Genomic DNA, 12,351 nt, shown 5'->3' with positions numbered 1-12,351 from the left:
ACAATGAATGATGCTACCATTCATTTGATTAACACCATCTTTTGAGTAAACGTCATACTACCATTGCTACGTAATTCAATTAAACTTTGAAAAGTTATACATATGTAACACCTCTTAAAATGTGTATACATTTTTTGGCACCCAGATATGCCTTTTTTTCCCTTTATGGAATACCACCACCCACCTCCAATCAAGGAAAATGCTAACTAACCTTTAAGTTCATTTCTTATGCCCCTTCATTCATGAAGATTTTCTTGATCTTCCCCAAATTATGTATCCCATTAATTGAACACTTATATCCCATTGCCCCTTTGTACCTTTTTAATGGTTTATGCCCTATGTAACAGGTCTTGGCATCTACCAAGCATTTGAAAAATTGAAATAATCATTCAATAATCATTACTCCAAGAACTTCCACTCTATCAACAGTGGTCAAAGAGGGAATCTCCAAATGCTGAGAAAAAGACTGTGCTTCCCAGAACACCTCTTCAGGATATTCAGTTGGCTCAACCTTAGAAACATTTCCAGAACTCACTACTACTCACCACCTCCACTGCCACCACCCTGATCCAGCAACCATCATCGTTCAGTTAGCTAAATGCAATTGCTTCCTAGCCTTCTAACTTGTCAGCCTATTCCCAACACAGTAGCCAAATGGACCTTTCTAAAAAGTAAGATCATGCCACTCCTCCCCTCAAACACATCCACCAGCTTACCTTCTCATACATAATCAAAGCCGAAGTAATTACAATGGCCTATAAGGCCACTCCTGAGGCCTTACCTCCTCACCACCTTACTGACTTCCTGTCCCCTCGTATTCCTCCTCGCTTTCTCAGTTACAGCCAGTCTGCCTTGCTGCTCTTGAAATCACATTTACACTGGTTACTTTCTCTGCCTAGAACTCTATTCCTCAGATGTTCACATGGCTAAATCCCACCTCCTCAAGTTTTTATTAGAAAGTAACAATTTCAATAAGGCTTACCCAGATTTTCCGATTAAAAATTGCAACTCTGACCAATAGGACTCCTAAACTCTCTATTTTTCACAGAACTTAGACCGTTTAACATTATAAAATTTACTCTGTGTTATGTTTATTGTTTTTCTATCTTCCCCCATTAGAATCTAAGTTCCAAAAGGCCAAGGATATTTGTCTGCTTTGTTCACTGATCTATCCCTACTGTTCAGAAGAGTCCCTGGCCCATATCAGGAATTCAACAAATATTTGAGAATTCAATAACCAAGTATATGTATGTCAAGTATTGTCAACTAAGAATATAAGGCTCAATAAAAAAGTTAGAATCCCTGTCTCAGCCTTATATTACTACCAAATTCCAAAGTCTGTAGTGTACGAACTACAATTAATTCTCTTTTACTCATGTATTCTCAAGCAGTATACATAAATTTTTATTCAGAATAGGTAGTGAAAATATTAAATAACAAATCATTTTCTACTAAAAAAAATATCTGAAATTAAGCTATACCATTGTCTTTAAAGTTACAGTCTTTTATTTAAAATGATTAAATTTATTGAAACTGATATCATGCTACTGCCTGTCATTGAGAAAATATTCACCATATTTCACATATTAAACCAAACATAAAAATAACTGAAATATTTCTCTTTAACTGAAAATATTTTCTCCTGAGTACTAAAAAAGTCTGTCCTTTTCGACACATTCTATTTCAGTAAGTGGTTTAATTTTACAATTTATTACTTAATTGTATTTTCATGGAAATTTATTTAATCTCTGTAATAATTTTTGACCCAATCAATGAGACTGAATTACTGACCTAAAGAAACAGAAAGAATATTTCCTTAAGAATGATGAGTATATCACAGAAGAAGTAAACACATCAACTACTACTTTTTAGAATTTACTTACTAAATAAGTGCTTGCAGTCAATAGAAACTACTTTCCAACAGCAATTTCATGCTTCCATTTGGAAAAGATATTTTAAAATACTAATAAGAATTCTGCAAAGTAGATTATTTCTATAGTGATTTACTTTCTTAACATATAAGTAAAAAAATTAAGCGGAAATTTATCAATTCATGTAGTTTACATTGGAAAAAAAATTAAGGGGAAATTTATCGATTCATGTAGTTTACATTGGAAACAAAGAGGTGATGAATAATCATTTTTACTGAAAATGCTAAGCCTTATGTCTAGAACTGATTGCTCAGAAATGTATGAATAACAATTTTCCAAAATACCTGGATTTTTACTATTTTTCACATTGTGTTATGAAACTAAACTCAGTTCAAACTTTCAAATGGAAACATCACTAAATAAGTCATTTACAAAGAAGTTAATATTTACCCACCGAACTCAGTTACAAATAAACAATAAATTTGCAAATAGTCCATTGGATTAATAACTATTAAATGTCTGCCATTATTATTAGATGTAATATATTTTAATATGGCCTATGAATTGGAAGAAACTTTCAACTAGATTGGAAGAAAAGAACCTTCATTAAATATAGCTGCCCTTTTTGGCTATTAATAGAACTAGCTCCACAATAAATATTTATACTGAAACGTGTCTAATCCACGTAATTTTTAGATGAAATAATGTGTCTAATGTTGTTATATACTATGATTATATACACAGTCCTGAAATCCCAAAGAGCAGTATTTCACCTTTTCTGAACTAAATAGAAACAAATGGAACAAGACTATAAGGTGTTTATTTAAACTTCATTATTTCAGTTTCTTTTCACATCTCAGGTCACTAGTTTTGGCTTTGCTACAACAGTAATAAAACCATTATGGCTTTTAATATTTCCAGAGGAAACACACCTATACTATTTCTAAAAGTCAAGGATCATCTTTAAACCTTGCACAGATTTTACACATCTATTTCAGTGAACCTCACAGCACTTATGACAGATGTGGTATTGTGTTCCTCTCAGTTAATGTGGGAATGTGCCTTGCTGTGTGCTGGAACATAAGAAGGCTTTGAAGAAAATGAAGAGCCTGCCGAGTTCACAATCAGTATGAAGACTTTTGGTTATTTCATTCAGTTAATTACATACATACCTTGCCCAGTAATTCTCCCAAAGTGACATCTTCGTGATTGAGAACCCATTTCTTATCCTATGGCAAAGAAAAAGAACAGTTTTTTAGCCCAAGCAAAAGTACATAACCTGTAACATGCATTTTAAGGAAATGGGAAATAGACCTAAGGGGATATTTCATTCAGGCCATTCAATCTACAGTACACCAGGAAGTTGTAACCTCAACAAGCTATAAAACCAATTTAAGAAATGTTACTGCACAATAGGATTTTATAATTTACATTACAGCAAACTTCTGTGAGAAATCTTACCCTTCCAAATGATGGTGTCCAGAACTAGAGCATAGCATGTACTTTGCTCTCCCCATAAAACTCAGGCTATGCTATTATTTGTCATTTCAAAAAAGTTGGGTCCATAAGTACATGAGAGAATTTCATTTTATAATACAAAATTTCCAATACTCCCTTGATCATAGAAAATTCTTTTTCTATCTGAACCATATTACTAAGAGTTAATTTTTCCATGTATCAACTAGCCATGAGTGATAGCTGTTTATGACACTGGATATAGTCTCCTATCTTTCTTACATAATTTCCTGTAGTATAATAAAGCAACAAAACTCGCGTACATAAGACCAGTGATGCGAACAAGCCATTATAAAAGAACATCCCATTATCTGATCTCAAGAACTAATTACTACTTAGGGAATAGTTTTATCACCTAAAATCTCAGCTATTAAATGGCATAACACCATAATGTTAGAAAAGCATAGAGGGTTACTTGTTTGTTTGGGTTTTTTGGTGTTTTTTTTTAATGAAGAATGAAAAAGGAATGTAGCAAGGGAGAAATAGACAGGAAAAAAAGGAAGGGAAAGAAGGAAGGAAAAACAGGGAAATATGGGCAAGAGAGGAAAGAAAAAGAAAATCCCAGGGTATTATTTTATTCAGGATTTCTTTTTTTATTAATGTTAAAATGTAGTGTTCCCCCATTACACAGACTGAAATGTAATTATGAGCTCCAGAATGAGGTATAACAAGTAATCAAACACCTTGAAATAAAAAGCCACCCTAACTATGGCTTAAAATGTTCTGCACAGCCATTTAAAGCCTTTAACTTTCCGAAACACCACGTACAAACACTCAAACACTACCCTCGGATAGATCAACAAAGGGAACAACATGACTTTAAAAACAACAGTTTACATGTATAGTCTTCAATCTAAATACAAACTTAGAGCTATTAAGGACCTAGAAGAAAACACAGAAGAATATCTTCACAACTAAGCGAGTACATAAAGATTGTAGACAGGACACAAAAAGCACTAGCTACAAAAGAAACAAATGACTGGAATTGAAAACACTTGTTCATTGAAAGGCATCATTTTTTAAACATAAAGGCAAACTAAAATCTTGGATGACCTCTTTGCAAAATATACCTGATAAATAATTTGTATTTAGAACATATAGAGAACTCATAAATCAATAAGATAACAATCAAATTTTAAGAAATTGGGAAAAAAGTTAACAAAAGATGGATGAATAGACAAAAAGCACAATAGACAAAAGATGTTTAACATCATTAGTCTTCTGTGACATAGAAATACAAACCACAATAAGATGCCACTTCACACGTATTAGAATACTAAAGTAAAAAAGATTAACAATACCATGAGACAGCAAAGATGTGGAAAAACAGAGTCTCCCTACATTGTTAACGAGGATGCAAAACAGTACAAGCCATTTTGGAAGACAATTTGGCCGTTTATTATAAACTTAAATATACATCTACTTTATGACTCAGAAAGTATACCTCTAGGTATTAACCTAAGAGAAATGAAAACCTATATCCACAGAAAGACATCAATAAATGTTTAAGGCAACTCTCTTTATAATAGCCAAACACTAGAAACAATATCAATGTCCAGCAAAAGGAAAACTGATAGACAAATTTTGGTATACTTGTATTCAGACAATTATTATTCAGCAATAAATAGGAATTTACTAAAGATACATACAACAACAGAGTATCTGCAAAACATTTTGCTGAACTAATAGGCCAGATATACTTTATATACATGCATACATACATAATGGATTCATTTATATAAATTGCTAGAGATGGACAATTAATCTCTAATGCTATAAATCAGAGCACTGCCTGAGGCAGGGGTTGGGGGAAGATTGACAACAAAAGGGAAAGAATGAATTTTGGGCGGTTATGGAAACGTTCGATTTCTTGAAAATTCATTGAACTATACATTTAAAATCTGTGCATTTGTTGTACGTAAACTATATATTCATGAAGTTGATTTAAAAAAATAAAAATTAAAACTAAGCAAGTATAAAAATATTACTTTCCATTTGAGTAGCACTTGGGGTTTAACTTCCCCTCCATATATATAATCAAAAGCTATTCCTCAAAGAATGTAGTCTGACGGGCAGGAGAGTTATTTTAAAGTTGCAAAACTGATTTGTTGAGAGCATTTCTACTTCAAACATGGTTAAAAAGGGTGGATCAGACCAACTCTCCCACTGCAAACCACTGAAAATGCTAGAAATGTAAAAACAAACTCCTGTTTAGGAGGATTGGAAAGCTCTAAAATAGTGAAGAACTGAAGTTTAGGTTAAGAAAAGTAGCTAAGACTTTTTGAGCTACTTTGACCCTAAGTGCATATTCTAGTTGTGAAAGCAGCAGCCAATAGATTAAATGAAACAGGCCCTTATAAAATACCCTAGACTTTAACAAGGATGTCAAAGATACCACACTGTGGTAGAAAAGGCAACCTGGAAATGGAAGGAATTAAAACCTACCATCTACTCATCTTCATCACTGAGGGACTAAATCAGAGATTGGCAAACCAAGCCTGTAGGCCCAATGGGCTCATTGCCTGTCTTTGCCTGGCCCATGATCTAAACTTTTTTTTTTTTCTTTTTTAAATGGTTTAAAACAGGAAAAAAATTTGTGACATATGAAAATTATATGAAATCCAAATTTTAGTGTTCATAGAGTACAGGTCAATAGAAATCATTCAATGTAACCTACAGAGAGAAAGAAAAATGAACAGCACCAAGGATCTGTGGGGCAATACCAAGAGGTCTATCATTCATATCAAAGTCACATAAGGATACGAAAAGGAGTATAGTGCTGAAAATATTCGAAGAAATACGGGCCAAAAACTCCCTAAATTTGGTAAAAGAAATAGACTTACATGTTCAAGAAACTCAACTAACCCCAAAAAGGAAAAACTCAATGCCTATATACAACATTATTGCATTTGTTAAAACCATAGGCAAAGAAAAAGTATTTAAAGCAGCTAGAGGAAATGACCCATTATTTACAGGGGAACAACCATCAACATGACTGCAGATGTATCATCAGAAATCATGTAGGCCAAGAAGAAGTAGAACATTTTTTAAGTATTAAAAGAAGAAAAAAAAAGTCAAATCCAGTTTTTTATATCCAGAAATTTATCTTTTAGGAATGAAGGTTAAATATATTCTCAGAAGAAAACTAAGAAATTAGTTACCAGTAGACTTACTCTTAAAAAAAAAAAAAATTGCTAAAGGAAGTTCTTTAGCCATATGGAAACGAGATATCAGGAATAAAATAATAATAAAAATGGTAAATACTTAAGTAAATATAATAGCTGTTTCTTTTTTTGAATTCTTTAAAGTGTGCTCAACAGGAAGAAAGGAAAATTATAAATTTTCTGATGAGTTTTTCAATTGATGTAGATGTAATACACAAGTACAACAGAGAGGAGAAGGTATGCATATCCTTACAGTGATCAAGTTTCTGCATTCTAATTGAAGTCTTACAATATTGATTCTTTGTAAACTGAATAAATATGTTTTTGGTAATTCCTAGAGCAGCCACACACACACAAAAAAACAACACAAAAAACAAAGAAACAAACAAAAAAACCAGTACAAAGCTATATAATCAAAAATACAAAAAATAAAAATTAAAATTAATGGCATAGTACAAAGTATTCAAATAACCCAATAGAAGGTATGAGAGGAGAAAAAGAAACAAAAACCAGAAAAAAAAATTATATCCCTAAATCCAAACATATTAACAATTACATTACATGTAAATTGTCTAAATACACCATTTAAAAGATTGTAAGAAGGAATTTTAAAATGAGTTAACTATGTTGTCTAAAGGAACACACTTATAAAAAGTAAAAGGATGGAAATAGATGTAACACGTAAACATAAATCATAAGAAAGCTGGACCACCTGTAGTAATGTCAGACAAAGTAGACTACAAAGAAAATTGTATATGGATAAACAGAAAAATCACATAGTGATAAAAGTGTCAATTCACCAAGAAAATATAATTATCCTAAATGTCTATGCTTCAACCACAGATACTTCAAAATGAAGAAAACATTGACAAAATTGAAAGGAGAAAGACAATTTCACAGTTGTAATTGGAGACTTCAACATTCCTCTCTCAGTAATATATAATAGTAAAGAGAAAAATCAGCAAGGATATGAAATAACTGAATAATACCAGCCAAATGGATCAAATTGACATTTATAATAAAATTCTACTCAACAACAAAATAAAACCCTCTTTTCAAGTGCACGGGGAACATTTACCAAACTAAACCGTATCATAAGCCGGAGTCATAAAACAAACCCTAACAAATATAAAAGAAATGAGGTCATGCAAGATATGTTTTCTGACAATAACAAAATTAAACTAGAAATCAATAACGAAATTAACAGGACAATTCCTAAATACTTGGACATTAAACAATACACTGTTAAATGATCCATGGGTAAAAGAAAAAGTCTTAAGAGAAATTAGAAACCCTTTTTGAACTGAACAAAAATGAAAATACAATATCAAAACTTTCAGAATCTAGCTAATGTAGTGCGTAGAGAGACATTTATAGCATGTCAAATTAGAGAACAAGAAAGTTCTCAAGTCAATAATGTAAACTTCCACCTTAAGAATCTACGAAAAGAAGAGCGAAATCATCCCACAACTAGCAGAAGAAAGTAATAATAAGAGCAGAAGTAAATAAATTGAAAATTCAAAAACAAGAGAAATAAATGTGAGATTTCTAGCTGGAATAGAAAAACTCTGTCTTCATCTCAGGGGATGCCGGGATATCATTTTTAGCTCTTGGACAAGATAAGGACAGTGAGATCTATGATTCATGACTTTATTGATTAAGGTCTGAAACTCCCCTGGGATTTCAGGGGAGTTTGTAACTGGCCTAATTGGTTTGACAAACTTAGCTTGATTAGATAAGCAAGGGGACATACAAAGCATGCTGAGAGTTTCTCCTTTAAGCTGTCTCAAAACCAAGACTGCTCTTACAGACCCTGGTGGATGATCAAACCCAGACCCAGCTTGGTCTGGGTGTATACAACTGAGGACTGTTGAAGAAGCTGTATTTGGGATGCTTCTCAGATCCTTTGTTTGTTCCTTTGCTTTTAAATAAATGTGTTCTGCAAGTACGTTCAATGAAGTTTAGTGATCCTTTCAAATACCTAAACTGGGGCAAATGTTATTATAGTTGGTTACTGGGATGGGATATTAAAAGAACCCTTGACTCTGTAATTTAAACAATGGCTAATGAGTTATTTGAAAGGGGTGTTACTGTCAGGGTGGGGAGGAAGAAGGGATGGGGAATGGGACTCGTACTGCCGAAATGGTTGCTACCTGATGGTCACTAATGGTCTGAGGTCACAAAAATAACCTTTCCACTGATAGGCAGAAAAGCACATTAGTATGTAGATACAAGGACAGGGGAGATAACTAAACGTGTAACAAGAAAAAAAAAAAGTAAAATTGAGGGGAAGTCAGTCAAGAATAAGGTTGCTCTTAATCTGCTTGAGCTAAAATGGAGATAAAAGAGAAGCAGCCTAGAATCTCAGAATTAAGATCTGTCACTACCTCAGTCTGTAAGAGGGAGGGATAAAACGCCCCAAGGGGAATTCAGGGGCAATTTGCTCTGATTGGAATTTTGTAGCTGCAGTTTTTGTAGAAATGTGGGTAGAGGCAGTGGTACTTAACACAAACCCTGAAAAGATGAACTACTCCCAGCATCTCCCTCAGATAATAAGTAGAATACTACCACTGAGGCTGCCGGGAGCCTGAGAAAGGCAAACAACTTTAGGTACATAATGACACTAAATCTTCACCTAACATCTCTGACCCAGAAGATGACTGATGTGGTAATAAAAAGAGGTCCAATGTTTTAAATGACTTTATTCTTGGGGGAACAAAAAGCTAAACTAAGAAGTAGAGATTACATCAGAAGATAACTCAAAAGTAAGTTAGGGAACAGGGATATTAAGCAACATGGAGTTTGGAAAATGGAGAGTTGCTGAAGGAGGCTGGATCCCTGACTTTCCCATTATCTTTACTGACCTCTTCTTCTCCCCTTCACTCCAAGGGAAAGAAAAGTGACACTCAAGGGTGGCCAGAAAGAGCTGAACTTCACTCCTTAACAACTGCCCCAGAGCTGGGAGCGCCTGTAGTGTAAACCACATATTTCTGGTCTTTATCTTTGTTCTATTTTCTGTAAAGGGGTAAGGAGATTTCCTTCTTCCTGAATTTGGAGAAGGAACAGAGGATTGGAGGCAGACCACCTCTTAATCGCTTCCAAGAAAATGGGAAAAGCAGCTTCTCCCTTGACTTCACAGATTTACTAGTATTCAACGAAAACAAAGGTTGTACTAAAGAATAAATCAGCAATAGAAATGAAACAGACAAAAATAAAAGATGCATTAAGACAGGAATGAACAGTCGACAATTTATTTAATGTTTCATCTGCTTGCTATGATTTGTGACCATAAACGAATACCCACAAACCTGTGTTCAAATGCTAATGGTTAATTTGCCCAATGTTGAAACTAGACTTGACTTAGACTCCTTAATTCATGAATATCAATGTGTCATTACCATGGTGAAAGAAATATATCCTTCTCTCATTTATCAGTTATTTCTCAAAATGAGAAAATATTTGGAAACATCAAGTTATTTGGTCTACAATGACTCCTCATTTTTAAAAGGGAAAAGGAAGGACAACCCCCAAAACTATGCATTTCTGTGTTTCTTCTACTACTGAATAATTTTTGGAGTTGCTTCAGAGCAGATTTAAAGTCTGCCCATAATACAGGCAAAGGCAAGTATTTTGACTGGTCTGAAATCCAAACTTTTGTAAAGGACAACGAGGAACACATTTTTAACATGTTTCCAGATACACTTGCTTCTTGAATCGCAGAACTCCCAGTAGATTGGCAGGAAATACATCATTGTCTCCATTTTGCAGATGTGAAAACCAACACCTTGAGAAGGTAAAATCTTTTCTATGGTCACAGAGGTACTACCGTGTTTCCCCGAAAATAAGACCTAGCCGGACAATCAGCTTTAATGTGTCTTTTGGAGCAAAAATTAATATAAGACCCGGTATTATATTAATTTTTGCTCCAAAAGACACATTAGAGCTGATTGTTTGGCTAGGTCTTATTTTCAGGGAAATATGGTAAGTGACAGAGTTGGGATAAGAACCTTGATCTTTTTTCTCCTAGTCCAACGTTCCATCATATTCTGCTTTGCTTTTACTGTGCTGAAGAGACCAGTAAAAGAATATTGCATTTAAAATAAAACTGAGTGCAATAATTTTCTGCGTCTAAATTATATACATAGTGTACCATGTCAGGTAATTGAAAAGAAGGATCAAATAATAGAACATACATCTATAACCTGAACAAATTCTATGCATTTTTTTTAACTTTTCAAAGTTTCCAGACACTTCTCTTTATTAATTTTTTATTTTTTTTCCAGAGACTTTCAACAATTGAAATTGGATTTTTGTCTATGTCCCCTAGTGAGCCTGCTCTAGGATTGATGGTGTATGCATTTTTTCCTTAGATATTAATGTATGATATATGATACATGAGTGTTATGTTTCCAGAGAGCCGATTCATGCCAAACTATAGAACTACCCTAGAGGTGAAGAATTTCATATAAAGTCTCATTTAGATCTATGACTGTTATATCTAATATAAAATGAATTCCAAAATGACTTTCTCATTGAATTATAGAATTGAAGGTCAATGAAGCACCTCTGAGAATTGAATCATCTCGAGCTAAGAACATATGGGCTTGAGGCAACTCAGACTGGCAGACATGGGAATTCTGCCTAGAGCACACCTTGCATCTTTAGTAATACAACTCCTCCCAACCATCTCTATGGCAATAAGATTGATTCCAGCTTGCTCACCTCCCAGAAATTCAACCTATTTGCTAACTGCATTATATGTAGTTGTCCAAGTCCCAATTTAGAAGCCTCTATTAGGAGTGTAAATTATTTCTATGGGTAGTTTTAAGTACAATTTTAAAACATGGTTGTCATGGCAACATTTCTCACTCAAGGCTTTAGGATATGTCAAGTTCATTTGTATTCTATTCCTGAAAATCTTGTGGCCTCCATAATTAGCTTAGAAAATACTGCAGAGTCCAAAATACCCATTAAATGTAGGAAGAAATTTGTTTAAATTTTAAAGGTAGCATCAGTTATACCTACTTAAATAAAGAAAAGAAGAAATTGGCAACTCTAATTTAAAAGCAAAGTAAGTGAAACTATGAGAAATATTTAATGTAATTAACAGGGAAACAGTAAATTTCTAAAAAGAAAAATGTGGAAGGACATAGGCGTTCCCAAGTGATTATTTTAAAAGTTTTCATTGAACTTTTAAATATAATAATACATCCCAGTTTTCTGAGGGTAGTTTTTATATTTGAGATGGGTAGGGGTTGTTTGGTTTTGTTTGGTACTTTTATGGGCAACTTTGTTGAAAGTTGTCTTTGTGATAAATATCAGTGGTATGATAAGTACATGACGGAGGAACTGTAGAACTCACGTTAGCTTGATTTTTTTCTTTTTACAACTTAAATATCAGACTATAAGTAATTAAGACTGTTATTGGTCAAAATTGTGGGTCAAGCGTAAAATGTGCATAACAAGCAAACAATCATAATAACACAGTAAATAATCAACTAAACAGCTTTCAAATTTCTCAAATCTGTTTCATAATGATTCAAAAAATAACCCATGGTAGTCTTCATGAATGTAGCCTAACGTAATAATGAACTTTAGGAACTTAGAACTGAAACTAAGCATGAACTGCATAATTACTTTATTGATATGTGTTTAGTGCTGCATTAAAGAAATCAATAAATCATTGAATTAAAAGTGACTATAAGAGACTATAATACAAGAAATAAAAGTGTAAAAGTATTTTTTTCCTATAGGTTACTTCTTGTCTTTATTAGTCATTTGCACTTTTGCAGCAAATATTT

General features: G+C 33.4%; 1 protein-coding gene across 5 annotated transcripts in view; it reads right to left on the bottom strand.

Moving 5' to 3' along the window:
- The window catches only part of FER (FER tyrosine kinase), a 374,252-nt gene that overhangs the window by 125,439 nt on the left and 236,462 nt on the right, over positions 1-12,351 (bottom strand). For all 5 annotated transcript variants that reach the window (XM_019727984.3, XM_019727983.3, XM_019727985.3 and 2 more), the window contains one exon: positions 3,044-3,100. In XM_019727984.3, coding sequence (XP_019583543.2) covers positions 3,044-3,100 — 57 coding nt within the window. The remainder of the gene's footprint in view (positions 1-3,043; positions 3,101-12,351) is intronic.

Source organism: Rhinolophus sinicus, chromosome 3, assembly GCF_057876585.1.
Source record: "Rhinolophus sinicus isolate RSI-liver-muscle chromosome 3, RSI-T2T, whole genome shotgun sequence".
Lineage (NCBI taxonomy): Eukaryota > Metazoa > Chordata > Mammalia > Chiroptera > Rhinolophidae > Rhinolophus > Rhinolophus sinicus.
The sequence above is the reverse complement of the archived record's forward strand: the minus strand, read 5'-3'. Positions and strand labels throughout refer to the sequence as shown.